The sequence below is a fragment of the Squalius cephalus genome (assembly GCF_949319135.1).
Source record: "Squalius cephalus genome assembly, chromosome: 19".
Lineage (NCBI taxonomy): Eukaryota > Metazoa > Chordata > Actinopteri > Cypriniformes > Leuciscidae > Squalius > Squalius cephalus.
In genome coordinates, this window is record NC_137140.1 from 28239312 (window position 1) to 28260590 (window position 21279).

Below are 21279 nucleotides of genomic sequence, written 5' to 3' on the forward strand. Positions count from 1 at the left end.
ACTATTTAAAAAAAATTCTTAAAATCAAGTCTAAGATTTTCATTTGATTAGCCCAGATTCATTAAGAATATTAATCGTGCAATTTGTGAATTGTTCCCCACCCCTATTCAAAAAGCTCCTGAAAATTGTACCTTGGGACCATCGGCAGGGTTGTGCACAACTGTAGTTTGTGGCTCCTATAAAATTTAATAAGATTTCATATCATGATTAAAGTAGGTAAGACTCTCATCCACAACAATCTGGTTAAACAACATCCTCCAGGAATACACACGCATACTTTTAAAGCTGAGCTTGGCTAAGACACAAAATAAGGATTTTGAGTTCATATACAGTATTGATCTAAACAGACCATTTTTTTTTTTTATGTGGCAATGAACACAAGGTTGAGGTTCATGATTAGTTTGATGAACACTCACAGCTCACTGCAGAAAAACAGACCACACGTGTACACTTATTAAATAATAAATGGCATGCGTCACAAAGATCTAAAGATGCAGTTCCTCAAATTACACTAACATTCTGTCAGAACCACAGGGATAGAGAATCAGAAATGAGTTAAAAATCTGCCTTGAATCAAGCAATTTCTGGATTATATGCCCTATATGTTTCCTCTGATTAACTTCCAGTTTTTTACCCCAAATTTACCCATTTGAATCCTTAAAATATTGAACAATACTGCATAGTGCATATTACTCCAATTGCCGTTTCTGGGGTCTTTGTATGTTTCGTATAGCCCAGTGGTTGCTAGCTGTCCATCAGCACTGTGAAGGCATTTGGAGGCCTCGGGAGGGGTCGGGGGTTAACTCGTGCTCTTAATGGATTGTTTTGGAGGTCCCAGGATACTCTTTGCTCAGATATTTGGGCAGTCGAGCAAACAAGGCCCATCTGAAGTGTCAATCTGCTTTCCTTTTCTTAAATCTCCAGGGGACACTCCTAGTTTCCAACATGGCCGAACAGCTGACAGCTTTCTGTGTGGGACACTGCATCTTTACTGTGACTGGTTTATGCACTCTGACTCAAATGACCTAGTTATTTGCTGGAATCCATACATTTACTGTATGCTACTCTGTATGGTGACTTGGCTCAAATTCTGGTTATTTTTCAGCACCATGTATATATAATAAATGCAATGTCAAAGACGAACTGGTCCGATGACTAGATTTAGCCTGTGGTTGTAATAGCAGTGTAGATGTAAACGCCTACAGAGGCCAACAAGGGGAGTGCAGAAGGACATAAACCAGCAGCTTACAGACAAGAACAAATCATTATGATATGTTTATAAAACACCACAATTATGTGTACCAGGCGTGCTTGGAAAGGACATGAGCACTCCAAAAAAAAACTCATAAGGGAGGAATGACTAAGACATCTACTGCACAGCAAACTAAAGGTCTGATGTATTTAGTACATGCGAAAACGTCTGACATGCACCAAATACAACATTAGCAGACATGTATTATGGGATACGGTCAAATCAGTAGATGGGTTACAAAGAGTGTTGAATGTAAATGAGGTACCATCGGTGTAGAAGAGGTCGTGTTGCTTTCTTTCATGGCGTTCACTACAGCGCTCACTACACTGTTTTTAGTGTTGTTTGTCTGGGGCTGAAATAGAGAGGACATATACAACTTTCTTTTCAGAGAGATAACATTCACTAGGGAAATGATCGGATCGGATGGCAGTTAAAAATCACACATCAGATGAATAACATATGGCAGGAAGATGACTGTACAGAGTTATCCATCATTCAGACAGAGGGCGACAATTACTAATGGACATTTCATGGTACCTTATAGCTGTTGTCAAAATCATTATAATACAGTCTGATAACTAGATCCGCTCAGGCAACACATGGGTTGTACTACTACTAATTTGTAAAATAATCTCAGAGCGCAAGACTACTACAGCCTAAGGGTACCAATATACTTTTACTAAATTGTGGTGATTGAATTAAAACCAGTTCAACAGCGGTAGAGAGGGAAACCTCAAAAGGCTGCTGGAGAGATTAAAACATATCAAACTCCACAAGAAAGTAGTTATATAAGGAACATCTGTGGACTTACCTTGACTCCATCTGCCTTTTTGTTGAGTAAACTTTTGCATGCTGTAGGGAACAGGAAAAAAAAACAAATTACTACATACAGTGTGAGTGACGAAACCAGCAGAATGCTCACATCTGCACATATTTCAAATAAATCCCACATAAAACATTTAACAAACTGCTGGCTTGCATTCCGTCATTCATTAGCATACAGGGTTTGGGTGGTAATGCTGACTAGAATCATTTTCCAACACAGGAGAAATTTTTCATTGATCTTTATATATCAGTTTAAGCCAAAGAAATATGAAGCTTTGGGAGAGGAAGGTAAAAAGGATGTAACTTATAAATAAATAACTTACCGCAAATGAGAAATTCATTTTGGTAAAATTAACTTTAAAGGGGTCATATCTTGAGGGATCAAATTTTCCCTTGATCTTTAAGAGAGTTACTGTACTCTCTGTACAGTACTACTGTACTGTATGAAAACATATTGCAACTTCAAACTCAAACTTTTCACCAGTGAGAAAAAAGTTAATTTATTAAAACTCAACATTAGAAATAATTATCTGATCTCTCTGATTATTTCAGTCAACAGTTTGTACAGCACACTTCATTGATTTGCGAATTTGTCAGAATTAGAAATTTACATAAATATGCAAAAAGGTTTTTTTTTTTTACAGTAAATAATTTTACATTTTACAAAAGATTTCCATTTCAAATAAATGCTGTTCTTTTGAACTTTCTATTCATCAAAGAATCCTGATTTTTTTTTAATGGTTTCCACACAAATATTAATCAGCACAACCGTTTTCAACATTGAAAATATTTAGAAATGTAAAAAATGTTTTTTGAGCACCAAATCACTGAAGTAACATTTATTAAGTAACAAAAAAATAACATTTCATGTAATATATTCAAATATAAAATACATCACAACTGTTTTACTGTATTTCTGATCAAATAAACGCAGCCTTGGTGCGCATAAAATACATTAAACATTTTACTGACCTCAAACTTTATTTATTAATACATATAAAATCAATAAGTAGGTGCTTCTTAAGTGTTTCTTAAAGGAACAACAAAAAAAATGCTTAATTTTAATTTTAAAATTTAATTTTAATGGTCAGAGGTAGGAAAATGCTCATAAAAATTATGAGAATTTTTAATTTTTTTGTATTTATTTTTTTACTAATATTATAAGAGGGGGAGGGAGGGGGATAAAAAAAGTGTGATATAACCCCTTTAAAATTAACTAACTGCACAGACTTGGAATAAATTACCCATTTTATTCCATTTTTCACCAATCTCAAAGCAGATAAAGAGAATGAATTTGTTCTTCATTTGCGGCCGCAGACATAATGAGGGAAAATCATGGCTAATGTATGCAATTGATTTTTCCTTTAACTGCAACTGTTATTTCCCAGAGGGCATGTTTGGGAGGTCTTGAGCCAGTGTAGGGGAAATGGCCCCCGATATACTTCAGAGTCCCTCAGAGAACAATCAAAAGACTTGTGTAAGACCTATAAAACCTCAATCATGAAAAAAAAAAAACTCAGGTTTCACATTCGGTATTCCTGTTAAACGCCTTACCTTCAATAAACAAATCGGAAGAAAAGATGGCAAGGTTAAGACAAAAACTCATTTAGAAGCAGAGAGGACAAGCTGGAAGTTAGCAGGCATTGTTTGCATTGCAGTCCTGCTTTCATGCTTCACTAATTATGAGGTGAGAGGTGTTGGTGGTGGATGCAATTCACCATACGTTCAGCCATGCAGTGCACGGGATTATGAGTCCCATAATGCAATGCACTGATGAAGGAGTCATAAAGCTAGACCTCAACTCATTACCATTCCACTGTCTCTCACATATCTAACTATGTCTCATAGGATTCACAGACTGTGACTGGGAAAGCTGAGCCAGCAGTCTTCAGTTATACTGCGGAACAATCAGATGGATATGGGACCCCAGGACGGCCACGCTGCAGTCATACCACGATTAATGCTGAGTGGAAATAAATTATATAAGGAGGAAGAAATTAACTCATTTTCAAACAAAGTGCAGTAACCTTCTTTGATTTAAAGATAACATAATTATACTATGCAACAAAAAAAAGGCTCATGTGGCATCCTAATGCAGTTTAAATAACAGGGGTGAATATATGAATCAATTAAATTTCAATGCATTGATTAAAAAAAAATAATTAACTGCTTATAATTGCATAATGCATTTAATAGTCATTTATTGTGTACATTTTTCAAACGATTTTCCATTATAAATATCCACCAAATCCATATCAGCAATCTACATCTTTTGCACGTTTAATTGTCCCGACACATTTTAAGCATCTGTTTATTTAATATTCATAACAAAATAATTGTGACCAAATTTCAGATGAAAATAACTTAATCAAATTTAAAGCAAATATTCACACCCCTATTAAATAATGCTTCAGGCTTCAAAAGAGAAAAAAGGTCTTTTAAGCAGCAGATTGAGCTATAAAATCAATTACAACAGCCATTACACATTCAATACAACTTTAAATCAGACCTGTGCAAGCAACAAATGATATATTATAGATTTAACAGGCGACAAAGCAGACATACTAACATGCCATATCTTCATAATCTATTGGTCAGTAAAAGTCTTAGCTTGGTCATATAATGAAAAGCTCTTAAAAAAAGAATGAAGAAACATTGATGAGATGTCATTACTGGTTATTGGTTAACATCAAACATATTCAACTTGAGGACTGGCTTTAACAATAACAGAATATATAAAGAGTTATAAACACTTACAGTACTAGTTGAAGCCAAGAACTGATGGAGAGCATTGAGTGGACGGCTCAAAAGAACATTAAAGGAATATTCCAGGTTAAATACAACTTTAAACTCTTTGGATTGTCCTTCAGTTTGTATTAAAAAATTTGGGAGTGTATCCATTTAAATTGAGATTATCTGTGGTAATTGAGGCCATGGATGCTGTACATAGAGGTAAAATTATATTTTTACACATTTTATAAATTTTACTTTTCAAACAGTGAGCCAAGAGTGCATTTTCCTGGCAGCATCCAGATTGCATACTACTTTAATGGGAATGCTAATGGGTAGCTTTCTAGAGCTCCTTGGAGAATTTTATGGATACAGAAAATCCTGCGGAAAGAGTAAGAGAAGTACGTTGTATGCTATTCTGAACAGATCCTATTTCTGCAGAAACAACCAAAACAGTACATATTAACAGGTTCAACAAGACAGTGAAGAGCTCTTGTTAGTTTTCCATAATCCTGAGGGATCTGCAAGGATCTGATCTTTTCTTAACTGTTCTCCTTTGCCCATTTTGTACATATAGAGTATTCTCACCATGACGGCAGCTGCTCAGACACAGCTTGTTGAAGATGACAGCTGGCTGACATTTACTGGTTCTGACAGACAGCTGTCCCAGACTTTGGTAAGAGTGTAACAATTCAATTTGATCAGACAACACAACTGGAACCAGAGACCTTCTCTCCATTTTCTCCTGACTCAGAGACACTGTCAACAGTGTCGTCCATCTGCCCTCCAGCGGGCCTCCTTCCCCGCAGACCACCTGGCTCTCACCGGACACGTGTGCCAGCTACATCGGGTCTGACGACTGGCAGCAAGCCAACCCCACTCCTGCCCGTCCATGTAGTTAAGCCCCTGCGCTCTTGGCGAGGGGAGGAGGAAGAGTTGAAAGGAGAGTGGTAGGGCAATGGTGGATTGGCTAGGCTGCACAGGTCTGCTTTAGTTAATGACACAGGACACAGATCTAAGAACCCCCAAACCTCCATCCCATCCAAACCTCATTATTCTCCATGAGGTGGAGAGCACAGAGGCGAGCTGAGGACAGACACCTGACCGGGGTCCTGTATCTTCAGCTAAAGCAGACTTCACTTAAAAGCTATTTAACCCAATAGCACAAAACACCAGAAAGCTGAACAGCAGGGAAGGAGGGAGCCAAAAAGGGCTGAAGCAATTTAACCGAGAGGAACAGAGCGAGAAAGACAGAGGAAAAGAGAAAGTCTAATCAAAGGAGAAGCAGCGGCATTCGCGTTTTTGAACTCCATGCAGACGATAATGCATGCAAGCTGATGGTGGGTCTCGTGGTGGCAATCGTTAACATGAATATAGTGCTGTGGTATTGATTGGATTGGTTTGCCTAGAGCCACTGTGTGTAAACTAAACTGGGGATAGTTGCAAGGTGAAATGAGATATCGTTTGTTCACGCATATAAAAAGAGCCAATCTATGGCGACGGATAAATAGACTTTTTGAGAGATGAACAAAGGGTAAGATACTTCAAATGTTGCTATAAGAGTCATTCTCAAAATATGTATCAGTAAAGAAAAAGATTTAAAATAAGAAAAAGGAAAAAAATAATCAATCTATAACCAAATAGTTAAATCATAGAAAATGGTTTTAATTTTGAATAGATTTTTTTTTTTTTTTAAGTTGAATTTGACAGATGCGTAGTAGGAATTATTCTTTAATTTTAATGATTTATTTAATTGATTAGACCCAGATTAGAGGTGGGAAGATAACTGAACCTGCTCTAATACTTCTTACAACTTGTAGGGTTAAAAGCTAGCTAGGTGAATGCAGAGTTACATGGTCAGGTAATAGCAAAGCATAGTAAAAACATGGCTGAAAAAAATGACATGCTAATCCATAAACTCTAACACATTGCTCAAATGAATGACGTTTATGTGAGAAATGGAAACTATCCTTTTAAATGTGAAAACTTCTCCAAGACTATATAGCAGACGTTGTTCATGAGAGTGAAGACTGAGGTAAACCAGTGATGGCAAGAGGTAAAAAGTGATGGCAAGAAAGGCAGGTTTCTCATTGGATGCATGCTGATTGGATAGAGCAGAGGGAGGGCGGGGGTTTGAAGGAATTGTGGAGGGGGCTCGCTGGTCCCCCTGGTGGCGAGGTGAGGAGATGCACTCTCACATACCTTCCTGTGCAAGCGCGGCAGTGCTTGTGGTGGGAGCAGCAGGGCTGGTATGCTGCCGGCCCACTATTGGACAGAGAGGCGTTGAGTTGGGAGAAGCTATGGAATTTTTTCAAACCCTCTACTGAACAAGTTATCTTTGTTTTGTTTTTTATAAGGAATTAAGTTCTGGAACAGGGTTCCTCAGACTCGGTCCTGGAGGGCCGCTGTCCTGCAGAGTTTAGCTCCAACACTGATCAAACACACCTGAGCAAGCTAATCAGTGTCTTCAGGATCACTAGAAACTCACAGCTAAGTGTGTTTGATCAGGGTTGGAGCTAAACTGTGCAGGACAGTGGGCCTTCAGGACAGAGTTTGAGGAACCCTGGTCTAGAATATCTGTCTCTAAAATCAAGCTTAAGCTCTCAAACCTGCTGTATGAAAGACATAAGATATACCTGCACAAATCTGAGTAAACATTGTCTGTTCAGGAAGTAAACTGCGCAAATGTTAACTTAACTAAACAAATGAAGAAGAAAGTTATAGATATTCCTTTACTGTTATCCTCGAGCCTCAGAGAGAAATCCTTAACAGCTCAAAGAAACCGAGATACAGACTTGGAGCAGAATTTTTTTTAACTTTATACTCCTGTAATCCAAAAGGGAATTTTCCTTCCGTTAAACTGAGTCAGCCTTTGGAGATCTTTTTTTATAGTGAAAACTGGAGCAAGAGTTCAAGAGGTGGGCCAAGTTCATCCATGACTTTGCACTTTCCTACCTGATCCCAGGAGAATGAGGGAACTCACCTGAGAAGTTTCTAGAAACCAGCATAGTAGTAAGAATGGCTCCCTGAACAAAGACAGAGAAAAATAGAGTGTTTAATCCATGGCAACAGGACTTTCAGCACTAATTACCCAAGGGATGAAGACTGGATGAAGACCCTTCAAACCCATTCCGTACCTTGAGTTTTCTGCGGGCATTGAACTTGCGCAAGCACTCCACAGTCTCTTGGCGATGCATCATGGACGCCACAGTGGACCGTTGCTGAAACGAGCAAAAAAAGATGAAGAAAAAAATTGCACATCAGCAGTTTAGAGGTATTTGAACCAATTAAAGGAATGGTTCACCCATAAAAGAACATTGTTTTATTATTTACACACCCCCATGTGGTCCTATATCAATTGTGTTCTTCCGTGGAACACACAAGGGGTTATTTTCACAATATATTTGTCCCTTTTCCAATTCAATGAATGGCGAACTTTCAGGCTTCAAAAAGAATGCAAAAACACCATAAAAGTAGTCCATACAACTTAATGTATTGTATTGACTTATTGTTGTATCTAAGTTTTCTCAAGTCATACGATAGGTTTGTGTGAGCAACACAGCCAAAAGAGAAGTTCATGTTATTCATTCAATCTCCTGACTGAGTTGCACTCGAGAACCAGAACTATGTCAGATTTGTGAACAAATCATTCGACCTATGCATTTAAAAGATTTGAAATCTCCAATCCCAATTCACTGTAGTTGAAAAGAAAAGAGCAATGTGCACATTTCATTTGTTAAAAATGTATGACGTACTCAAAAATCAGATAATGTCAAATGACAATTTTTATATATAAGTGAAGTACCTTATTCTGACCTAAAGCACATCAACTTATTCTGAGAGCTCAAATATGTGGAAAGTGACAATGTGAAAGGCAGCATTTCACATTAAACTCAATGCTTCTTTCTTGCTCGGGGCTTGTGGTAAATTAAGTCTTCAGGAGAGATAACTTACGCAGACCCATGGGTGCTTGAGGGCCTGCTCTGCTGTGATTCTCTTAGCTGGGTTGATGGTCAGCATTTGGTTGATGAGGTTCTTGGCCTCGGGGGTGACCGTATCCCACTCCGGAGAAGGAAACTGTAGGGGAAAGAATCACGAGCGAGTGTTAGATATGCAATCTAAATGCAGGAGAATGCCTAGAGAGCTTTTCACACCACAATACGTACAGACACACATACAGAGCAGTCTGCATCGAGGCCTAATGAAATTAAACCTGTCACAAGGCAGCGTACAGGATTCAATGAGTCACGCCAGTCAGTCCTCCTATAGTCGGCCTATTCGGCACGGCTGGTGCTCGAAACATGTTGCTTGCGCATTTCACACCTCATGGCTTCATTGCAGCCCGTAACTAGAGAAAATTGCAGTTGTAATTAGCCAATAAAAAGCTATGTCTGTATCAGTGTTGAATGTGTGTCGCACCTCCTCTTTCGTACCAGGAGATCCGTTACAAATCCTTTGTCTGTTCCAAGAAAACCTTGGGTAGGTTCCAGGAAGTATAATTTGTTTGCGCATCAAGCTGTGTTGCATCAGCTAAAACGAGCATGTGGATTGTACTTCGAAACACTGCAGGTGCTCATAAGCCCTTAAACACACTGATTCAGCTGCGCTTTTGGCTCAGGGCACCGCTAAAACATGTCATGGGTGGGGCGTTTTTGCACTGCTGTGCGCTGCTTCAGCAAAGACGGCCACTCAGGACTGCGGACGGCGCATTCAAATGTGAACGCATGGCCGGAAGGCGTAGTGACAGAAGCTTGCAATGGATGATGAGGCACAACTACACCTCATTGATTGTGATCACATGACGAAAGGTTACAAAAGTACAAAACAGAGAAGCTCACGGTAAGGTTTCCTATTCTTGATTCTTACGGACTATACTGTGTGACAATAGCAATGTGTCAACCTGTAGAGATTTGGATTAAGATGTATGCCATGGTACCAACGTTACTGGGTGTTATTTACTTTACACGTGATAACATGCTAACAGAAAAATGCAAAACAATAAAGAGTGGGACCAGTCAACAGAAGGAATCATCCAATCAGAATTTAGAGCCAGAACCATCTTTATAATATTTATTGTCTTCTGTTATACACTACCATGCAAAAGTTTGCAAAAGTCGGTAAGATTTTTTTTAAAGAAATTAATACTATTGTTCCTCAAGGATGCATTAAATTGGTCAAAAGTGACAGTAAAACACTGATAATGTTACAAAAAAAATTACATTTCACATAAATACTGTACTTTTTAACTTTCCATTCATCAAAGAATCCTAAAAAAAAAAAAAGTATCACAGTTTCCATAAAAATATTACTATTATTGATAATAACATTGAAAAGAAATGTTTTTGAACACCAAATCTAGAACTTTTGACCGGTATAGTATTTTTGCACTAATTATTCATCATTATTCATCATAAAATTTGGTTTCTGTGTCCATCAATTACCAAATACTAAGAGAAAATAATCAAATGGGATGAAAAACCATTTCATACATCTTTATCTTCATTGAATATACTATACAATACCAGGCAGTACCACATTTATTATATAAATCAGGGGTCCATGCTCAGCTGAACATTTCCTTCTCCCATGTACAATGGGAAATATTAGTACAATGAAAATATTATGTATGTACATATAATGAAAACTATTTGACTCTGAACATCAATAATGATTATTTGAATGCCTTTAATTTAAAATGTAAGCATAATTAGAGAGTATGCAAAACTTAACTACACTCGTACTGTATGAGCACAAAATATTTTACGTAACTCCATCCACCAATGTGTTCTTGATATAAACCATTTTGTGGTTGGGTTTTCAGCAAAAATAACTACATTGTTTTATATATTTTGTGAAAAAAGATTTGTCATATCGCCATCCCCTAAGGTGAACTGACCTGGCCTGACACTGTGACCACCAAACCCATCTAACAGTGTAACACACATTCACTCCTTTTTCACAACAAGCCACAATCATATCATCTCCTCCCTTTTATTTGACACATACATTTTAATGGAATGAATATCTCTCTGGGGCAGTCACTCGCTCCATGTCCTGCTAAATACATCTGAGGGTGTGAGACGGTGATGCAATTGATGGACAATTTAAAAACGCACCACACACACACAAGCAAACAAACAAGCACGTACACTCTGGGACAAGGCAGTTGTTTCTAAGCAAAGCCCATCTCTCTGCAATGCGTCAGGGAGGGCCTGACATAATCAATAACAGCACCCGTAGTTCTAAATCGCACCCAATCAGAAATTAAACAGGCAGTTGGACCACAGAAAGTGTTGCAGAGACCTTGTGACATCTGTCGTAATCAAATAATGCTGGAATAATTAAGCAATGAGCTGGAATTTTATTTTATTATTTTATATATTTTTTTATATTTTAAAGTTAATATTTATTAAAAAAAATTATAAAATAAATAGAAAAATTTAATAATCCATTAAAGGCTGAATTTCATAAAATAAAAATAAAATACATTTTAATAATTTATAAAATTAAATTAAATTCCAGCTCATTGATTAATTGTTTGAGCATTACTTGATTGCGTTATATTTTATTTGTGTCTCCGAGCTTTAATAAATCTTATTTCTACCTCTTGGCCCATTATTGCCACCGGTTTAAATATTTATTGCACAGCTCTGCCTCTTGAATTTGATTCCAAGTGATTTCACAAATGTTGACAGGAAACAGTGTTAACGGTATCCTTCTGGGAAATTCCGGCGATTTTCTGAAAGGATGTAGAGGCCTTGTGATGTGCGGTCTAATATTAAACAAGCTTCACTAGACTGATTTATGAAACGACTTAATGAATTCACATAGACTGGACTAATTAGAAACAACCTGAAATATGATTTAAAAGTAAAACATGGCTTCAAAAATGTATGTAAATTTGACTGAAATGTGGCCAAAGGAAATGTGCAAGGCAAAAAGAGTTTTTACACTCCTAGTGAATGCCCGCTTTTTAAAGACTTGATGGTGCATTCAAAGACCAATCAGATGAAGGGGTTTTTCGAGCGGCTGGACTGAACTACAGTCAGGGACAGTGAGAGAGTGTGGCTGCATTGGATGACAACTGTACTTACATCATAAGCTCCAGCCTTGATCTGCTGGTATAACTTGTGTTGATCTTCATCCCAAAATGGAGGGTAGCCCACTAGTAGAATGTACAAGATTACACCTGTGAAAAAGACAGAAAGGAGAAACAAGAGAGAAAGAAACAGTTAACTCATACTGTTAAATATGTGATTCTGATTGGCTGACAGACATTCCAAGGTTTTTTCAGCATGGTTATAAAGATGTTTCACTGATTACATTACAGTACGTTTATACCATGGTCTGTCAGAATACTCCATTCTGATTGGCTGGAAGGTGAGCGTTCAAACCATGTAATGCACAGGTAGTTCCAGTTTCATTGAAGCACACACGCACACATAGAGAGAGAGAGATCAGAGACTGTGCTACACACACAGAAACATTCAGGAGCACAGAAACTTGTTTTCAATGCTGCCCCAGGACTTTTAGAAATAAATTAGCTTCGCTACTGAATCGCTACATTATATTACTCAGCAAAGAGGTGGTAATGTTGCCGTTTTTAAAGTAATTAAACTCACAGCTTCATTGTAAGTAGAGAGACACAGCACAGATGCAGGTAATTCACATGCACATCTCTCTCTCTCTCGCTCTCTTTCAACAATTCAATCAAATAAATGTAATCTTTCTACTTTATCTCAGTGTCTGATTTAAAACATGCAGAATGCTTTATCTAACGAGTCGTAGCGAACAAAATTAACTGTAATTTTAACCCTTCCAGTCAAATTTTGTGGTTCAAAAATTTAACTTGTTAGTAAGTAACCATGGTAAAAGCGGGATAATCCAGGGCTAGATGTGCATTACACAATTTTAATGCACAGTGAGTTAACTTCCTACTGGATTGTTGTGAAATACAATTCATATGACAAAGCAATAATACCATATTTACATCCAAATGGTAGTTGTTTTACATGGAACTCAACACTGTTGACTAGTACCTAATCATTTATGTAAAAAGAAAGTGTAGTTTGTTGGCTGCATGTGTTTCCTGCAGCCTGAAGCTGACGTACATCCCTGTTTTCAGTCATCATTTGCTTCATTTCATGTATTGCAAAAGATTGTGTTGACAGACAGGTCCACAGAGCATCTGCACTATATTTTCTGCTGAGTTCAGCATGCAACGCGCATCAAAAATAGGCTCGGCACTGAAATTCTACTTGCAGTGCTATGCAGCATGACGTACTCGTGCAGTGTGAATACTGCAACCTGTTAATATGGGAAGCAGTTCAAGCTGACTGAATATGCAAGAGGTCTAATGATTAAGGACCCTGTTGAAGACTCACCACAGGCCCAGATGTCCACAGGTTTGCCGTAGGGATCCTTCCTCAACACCTCTGGAGACAGGTAGCCAGGTGTGCCAGCAAAACCTGAGACAAAACAGCAAACAAGTTGAAAAGTGACTATTCTTCACTATGAGTATAAGATAAAGTGGATATAAACTGAAGACTCCTGTAGGCAATGTAGCTCAGCCAATTAATGTTCACTGAAATGCTAATAATTCCAAGCATGTGTGTGTGAATAGTTAGATGGATTTTTCCATTCGCCAGAACCATTCAGAGCCAAAATGATGACGTGCTGAGATAGCTTCATCCCTCCAGCACTGGCAAGGCTGAAAAAGGCTGGAAATAGGTGGGTTTTTAAACAGCTGCCCACTGTGGTAAAATAATTCTGCGCTGTCCAATTATATAGCTTGTATATAACAAATATTCCACCCACAGGGCTTTTATCTTCACAAAGCTAGGCATACTTCAGTCAAAACAAGATGATTACCTATTTAAAACTAAAGAAAGCTGTACTGATACTTGATTGGCACTAAAGCAGAATGGCAGCAGAATTATCCAGCCGCCAGTAGGGGGCCGCAAGTCCTGAGAGAAGCATGCATGGTGATTTAATCCAGGAAAGGCAGCTGTTGAGGGACATTTTCAGAGCTAAAGGATCTTTCACACACCGACAGGAATGATGTGTGAAAGCGAAACATGAAATGGGCAAAGATTGGCATTTAGCACGGCCAGAAAATAAGCCTTTACAGCCATTACAATCCATTTCAGACTGCAGGTAATGGAGCGGGAAATGTCGGAACATCCTTTTAAGATAAACTGAACGAATTTTATGAGGGAATCAGCACAGTTGCGTAGAGAAAATGTCTGAAAAGTCCTCACAAATATAGTAAATCCTGTAAAATGTAATACACTAGCAGTAAAAAGAAGGTATAAAAGTATTAATAAACGGGCAAAACAATAGGTCTATTTTAATTAGTGAATGCTGAAGTCAAATATTACTATTACTGTTGCCTATCAATCACCCAAAAAAGTTTTTGTGTAAAAATATATTTTAAATCTAAAAATCCCCTAAAGTTGTAGGGAAAAGAACTGGATAAGTGTAGTAATTCAAATTCTCTTGTGTGAGGTGCAGAATTAGAGCTGAAGTCAGAGTTATTTACCAAACCAGGCCTGCTGATCTCCCTGCACCTCGATGGCCAGCCCAAAATCTGCCAGTTTCACTGCCGCTCCTTTCATCTTACTGGCCAACAGCAAGTTCTCGGGCTGAGGAGGAAAGCAGATAATGCTTTTAACACACTAAACACTCACAAACAATTCAAATCGACTCCAAATAGAGGTTAAAAAGATTCTTTGTGATTGACCGTGCCCAGGGTGTGCCGCAAAGTTGGGACAGTTCACTGGTGTTGAGATGAGCAACCAGACGTCACTTATATTTATATACTGTATATACACACACACATATATTTATACACATATAGTCAGAATTTGGCGTAAACAGAATGAGAACATGGATCCATCATGCCTTGTTACCACTGTGCAGGCTGGTGGTGGTGGTGTAATGGTGTGGGGGATGTTTTCTTGGCACACTTTAGGCCCCTTAGTGCCAATTGGGCATCGTTTAAATGCCACGGCCTACCTGAGCATTGTTTCTGACCATGTCCATCCCTTTATGACCACCATGTACCCATCCTCTGATGGCTACTTCCAGCAGGATAATGCACCATGTCACAAATCTCGAATCATTTCAAATTGGTTTCTTGAACATGACAATGAGTTCACTGTACTAAAATGGCCCCCACAGTCACCAGATCTCAACCCAATAGAGCATCTTTGGGATGTGGTGGAACGGGAGCTTCGTGCCCTGGATGTGCATCCCACAAATCTCCATCAACTGCAAGATGCTATACTATCAATATGGGCCAACATTTCTAAAGAATGCTTTCAGCACCTTGTTGAATCAATGCCACGTAGAATTAAGGCAGTTCTGAAGGCGAAAGGGGGTCAAACACAGTATTAGTATGGTGTTCCTAATAATCCTTTAGGTGAGTGTATATACTGTATATACACACAAAGATATATATCAATTTTCATTATCAAATTTAACAGTGGCATTAGGACATCCATCAGTAGGAAAACATACAAGTCCAACAATACAGCCCCTTTTCAACCTTCAGCACCGTCAGTGTGAACAGTCATTAAAGAGAAGAGCATCCCGAACAGATGTGCAGATGAACAGGTGGTTTCACTATACCAGCCAAACCAGCTCAGCAGGATAGGGCAGATTTGGGGGTCAAAGATCTCTCCACAGGTACTTGAGTTTATACACAGCTTACAGGTTAAGCACATCTGAATAGAGTTTTCTTTACTACCACAGTTACGCAGAGCAAATATTAGGGTGGATTTCCTGTGGTTTTGTCAGTGCACCAAATTTGATAATCAAACACAAACATGCATCAATATCCAGGATCTTCAAGTACACAACTGAGGGAAAAGGCCCAGAAAGATATATTAGGCAGAATGGAAGCCTTTCAAACTAAAATATAGGCTGGAAAAGTCGATTTCCTCTCCAGTTCTCGAATACACAACTCAATAGGCTTAATTTATTAGCTACCGCACATATATCTTCTCAATGCGTTCACACTCCAGTTCTACATTCAAGCACAGAATTTAAATGCGTCTGTTATGAGGATGCAGGGAAATTTATGCCCATAGGTGTGAATCTCTCGCTCTCCCCCATTAAATGCGCAGACTACAAATGAGGGATGGTGAGACTCGAGGTGACCCCTCCCACATCCCTCCGTCTCTCCGGCAATACCAGCAACAGTTGTCGTATCACGTTCTTCGCTATGGCAACCAGCCTGGGCACATCTCTGCTGCTCATCATTGGGCTCACATACACATGGGGGAGGGCAGTGTATGTGACTAATGCACAATAGGAGGACGTGATAAAACTGTGCGTGTCTGTTTGCATTATCAAAGACACTGGCACTGTCAAGACAACATATACACACACACACACACACTCTCATTTCATACATTCGCACGCACTGCAGTGGAGACGCAACGTGTGTGTGATGTTTATGCATGCGCTTGATTCATATGGTAATATAATGAATTGTTTAACTAGTGCTGTTAAAAAAGAGAGTATTATTTCAAACAAAGATAATCCTCAGTACAAAAAGTCTTAGTATGTATTTGAGCATTACACCAGAACTACAGATATGTAGTTCAGTTAGCTAAAGTCATCTTTGATTAAAATGAGGGGAATGATAAACAAGAGCAGGAATACTGTTGTATGTGTATATCTGTGTGTTTGTGTGGTGCAGGGCATCAACATGGAAACCCTCAGAGACGGCCCGTTTGCCATGTGTGGGGTTGTCGTGGCGATTGGCTCTCGCTCACCTTAAGGTCTCTGTGCACGATGTCATGCTGGTGAATATGATTGACACTCTCCAGGATCTGATTGATGCACTGGCTGAAAAACAGAATAATAAATCAATCAGTGGCAGAGAAAGATCATAAGGATAAGTGAGGGGGTGAGATAAGGCTAAATATTGATTTAAACCTTCTATCTACTCTATTACAAACCTTTAAAAAAGTCAGCTTCCTTATATTTACATTCCTTTCCATTAATTTTCCCTCTAAAAGGTAGGTTTACACAAGGTTTCTTTTTTTTTTTTGTCGTTTTGAGAACTTGACGCATTAATTGAAGTCCATAACTTCAATCTGTTAATTAAAATAAACCCTTGAAATTGATTACAGTAAAGTTAATCAACAGCCTGTGCTGGACAATTCAATTAAGCGAGTAAATTAAACATGACTGGATGATTGACACTACATATGCACGTACTGCTGCTACTTTAGCAGAATGAGCCAAGTCATGGGTCAAGTGTAATGTGACTGAGGCACATAAGATGAGCAGGGGATTGTGGGATAGCTGAGGTGAGCATTACTCTTGGAAAAGCACCTCACTCTCAGACAGGTACACACACATACACACACATTATCTCATCCCTCTTAAAGATGTAATCCTATAACCAGGACAGATGAACCAGAATGTGTGTGTGTGTGTGTGTGTGTGTGTGTGTGTGTGTGTGTGTGTGTGTGTGTGTGTGTGTGTGTGTTGCTTTTGTGTCACGTTGCTATAAATACTTAGTATTAATGTGAAATTATGCGTGCCTTTCTTTAGATCCTTATTGAGTTTGTTTTGAGGACATGGAATAGATGATGGTTAGGTCATGACTGTGTACAATCGACTTCTCTTCATAGGTCACTTGTAGTATTTAGCAAAACAGAAGGATAGCTTTATATAATATAATATAATATAATATAATATAATATAATATAATATAATATAATATAATATATAAAACAAAACGGATAGTTCCAGTCCTTGATGATGATCTGTGGTAAATTTCTCTACAAACAAAACTGTCTACGCTGTCATACAAATTACTGGCAACCATTCCGCTTCTGAAGAACTACATTGCTTGGCGGAAGAATAATATTTGTATCAACAGAATTACATTTTTGTGTCTGTGTGTTTATTTTATGAAACCTTGAGGAATAACTATTTTATAAAAGCAATAAGCCCCGTGAAGCAATAAGCTCCACTTCGCACTGAGCCTAACAACGCCCCTTAGCTGTAAATTCACCGGTAAACCACGGCTTATTGCTTAATAATATAATATAGATATTCACAATTTTTATTCACAAATTATATAATATAATATATTAAATTATATTATATTATTACTATAATATATTATTACTATAATATATTATTACTATATTATATTATATTATATTATATTATATTATATTATATTATATTATATTATATTATATTATATTCAAAAGTGCAGAGTTATACAATGTCCTAACTAAGCGACAAGTTTCCAGTTACAAGAAACAGGGAAGACATAGATTTGATCACTTGTCACTTTACCATGCTTGATTATGACATGCCACAAGGAATAAGGGAATAAGAAAAGTGGATTACACGAGATAAGAAAGCAGATTGAAAAAAGACTGTTGAATATATTAATGTTAAATTAATAATTTCTGTAATTTCTGTGCCACTCTGGGAAACCTGTTTAGAACGAATGCAATTCAGTGCTGCTTTTGTTAGTGTTGCAGAAATGATGCACTCAAAAAGAGGGGCCAACTGAGGGCAAAAGGATGCGTTTTTGTGCGGCACCTGTTGATTGACAGTTCTGCAACTCCACCATCATTAAAGGCTCTCAGTTTTTCTGCACAAAAGGGATCGTCCACTTTGTGCTTTTGAATCAGATGTGAGTGTGTGTGTGTGTGTACTTGTTTTTATATCCCGGTTGGGACTTGGACCTGTTTGCACACCAAACCCGTGGGGACCTCATGAGCGGTGGGGACCTGATTCCAGGTCCCCACAGGCACACCCATTGAAAACGATAGAAATGGCCATTTTAACATAGGTGGCAGTGTTTCCCTCGAAATGCCAATTGGTCCCTACGGGGTCGGTTTATCGGAAAAAAATTGTGTCTGTGTATAAAGTGTGTTTGAGAGAGCGCCCCCTGTGGTCAACATTGGAACAACTGTGTGTGTGTTTTTTTTTTTTTTTTAATATGCTCTGACATGTTTAAACATATTCAAATGCAATATCTTAGGTGTTTCTTCTGTGATCTTTATCTTCTGTGATCTCTGACATAATCAGTGGGTCCTTATACGTTTGCATTCATTCCTTTTTTAAACCACAAATTAAAAATGGAAAATGTTGTTTTATTTTAACAATGATTAATAAAATATACCAGCTAATTTAAAACAATATTATTTCCCTTAAACAATATTATTTAATAATTAAAAAATAGTATAAATTATATTGTTAGATATAACAATATAATTATATTGGTGTAATGCATGTAGACTTTTCCAGAAGTGAGAAAAGTAATGAAAAAATTTGTAAGCATCTGTTTTCATGTCAATATACATATTTACATTAAATAAAAAAATCTATGAATTTTTTTAATTAAATCAAAATTCTATGAATTTAGACATAGCCTATACATACTGTAGTGGATGAGCTTGATCACTTTTCCTCTTTTAATGACAGCAAGGAGTGTTGTAGATGCACAATAATTCATCTTTATTCTAAACTGCACATCTTATGTTATGAGAACATACTTTTTAGTGAGAACAATGGTCAATATTCCACACTTATTTCGATATTAAGGTGGATACTGCTAGATTCGGTGGTCAAATGGTCCATTGTCCGGTATCAATGAATACAAGGACCAATGATAATAGCTTACTGTACAACCACAGCTGCATAAAAGTGCTATTGATGTGTGAAGGCATCTCCACAACATTATGAATAATGCTACTGTCTTTGAAAATGGTAAGATTTGCACATTTCCTTTTTAAAACACTTTGTGATACGCCAGCCCGTTCTCATCCCAAGTCGTCATATACTGACGCTTTCAAAATTTCTTCAATATCCGACGCACAAAGCACCCTTTAGCGTCCATATGAGACGCATAACCCTACCACAGACCTAAACCTACCCATAACCGAAGCGTCTCATATGGACGCTAAAGGGTGCTTTGTGCGTCGGATATTGAAGAATGTTTGAAAGTGACGATTTGGGGATGAGAATGCGTTTTGCAGCCGCCGCAGAGTCAGACAATTACAGTATATTCACACTGCAATATATAGGCCTATTCGTTTTTACACTAAAATAGCTAACACCTTATCATAAAACTTCATAAAGTTACTTTAATTTGAATTGTTTAAAACAGTCAAAATATTTTTTGGCCAGCGGAAATGAATGAGATCAACTCTATTCTAATATACAGTGCCTTGCGAAATTATTCATACCCCTTCATTTTTTTTTCCACATTTTGTTTTGTTGCAGCCTTATGTTAAACTGCTTTAAATTACTTTTTTTTTTCCATATCAATCTACGTCTCAAACACCATAATGACAAAGCACAAAACAGGTTTGTAACAACTTTGCAAATTTATTGGAAATAAAAAACTGAAAAGATCCCGCTGCATAAGTATGTAAAAAGTACCCTTTTCTGGGACACTGGAAATTTATCTCAGGAGCATCCATATTGCTTCTCGATGTTCCTACACTTGGAGTGAAGTTAAACTGTGGCAAATTCATTTGAATGAGTCTGATTTAGAAAGGCACACACCTCTCAGAAAAGGTCTAACAGCTGAAAATGCATATCAGAGCAAAAACCAAGATAACTGCCTGTAGAGCTCAGTGACAGACTTGCGTTAAGGCAATGATCTAGGGAAGAGTTCAGAAACAAATCTGCTGCATTGAAGGTTGACAGAAGCATTATCCATAATGGAAGACGATTGGAACAACTAGGACTCTAGAAAATGTCCAAGCTGACAGAGCTGACAGTGCACACACCTGAAGGCTCCAGACACTCAAACTGCCTGAACATCTGCTTTTATAGTGGTGCTCACTTCCTGGTCATCCGTTAATGTTAACAGTGTCCTAACTTTGTCACACGTCTTTTGGTTTTATTTTTGATAAATAAATAATGACACGGTGTGATATGTTGTGGTAGTATTCATCTGGGGTTTTAATTTCCAAATTTGAAGACCTGCAAATAGTAGGCCTTTTTTTTTTTTTCTAATACAGAAGTGGTGACCCAAACAGCCTGCTTACAAACTTTCTTCAAATTATCTTCCCTTGTGTCGGGCAGAACAAATAAATTCATACAAGTTTGGAACTACTCGAGGGAGAGTAAATGATGACAGAATTTTCATTTTTAGGTAACTATTCCTTTAAGTCAGTCCCAGACTAAAATGCATGTTTGAGCCGTCTCAACTGAAAATATCTTGCATCTTAAAATACGTCAGTGTCATAGTTCTATATCAAGATACCAGTAATGTTTCATTCTTGTAAAAGTTGCCTAAATATCTTAATTTAACTAAGGCCTAGTCCTGGCTTAAGCTCAGTAACGTCTATGAAACCGGGCCTAAGCATTTTCACATTAAGTGCTTTTAAGAGAGTTCCACATGGCTGCAGGGGATGTTGGGTTCAGTATAGTGACAGTATTTGGCTTGTGTATCCGACTGTTTTACAGGAGCAGGA

General features: G+C 37.8%; 1 protein-coding gene across 23 annotated transcripts in view; it reads right to left on the reverse strand.

Moving 5' to 3' along the window:
• The window catches only part of camk2g1 (calcium/calmodulin-dependent protein kinase (CaM kinase) II gamma 1), an 86153-nt gene that overhangs the window by 10481 nt on the left and 54393 nt on the right, over positions 1-21279 (reverse strand). For 6 of the 23 annotated variants that reach the window (XM_079852336.1, XM_079852351.1, XM_079852340.1 and 3 more), the window contains exons 6-16: positions 16591-16663; positions 14349-14451; positions 13192-13275; positions 11902-11996; positions 8762-8884; positions 7945-8028; positions 7791-7833; positions 7010-7072; positions 2064-2104; positions 1518-1604; positions 132-176 (exon numbers count right to left, since the gene is read on the reverse strand). In XM_079852336.1, coding sequence (XP_079708462.1) covers positions 132-176; positions 1518-1604; positions 2064-2104; positions 7010-7072; positions 7791-7833; positions 7945-8028; positions 8762-8884; positions 11902-11996; positions 13192-13275; positions 14349-14451; positions 16591-16663 — 841 coding nt within the window. The remainder of the gene's footprint in view (positions 1-131; positions 177-1517; positions 1605-2063; positions 2105-7009; positions 7073-7790; positions 7834-7944; positions 8029-8761; positions 8885-11901; positions 11997-13191; positions 13276-14348; positions 14452-16590; positions 16664-21279) is intronic. The other 17 variants (XM_079852339.1, XM_079852332.1, XM_079852346.1 and 14 more) reach the window with 3 other exon arrangements.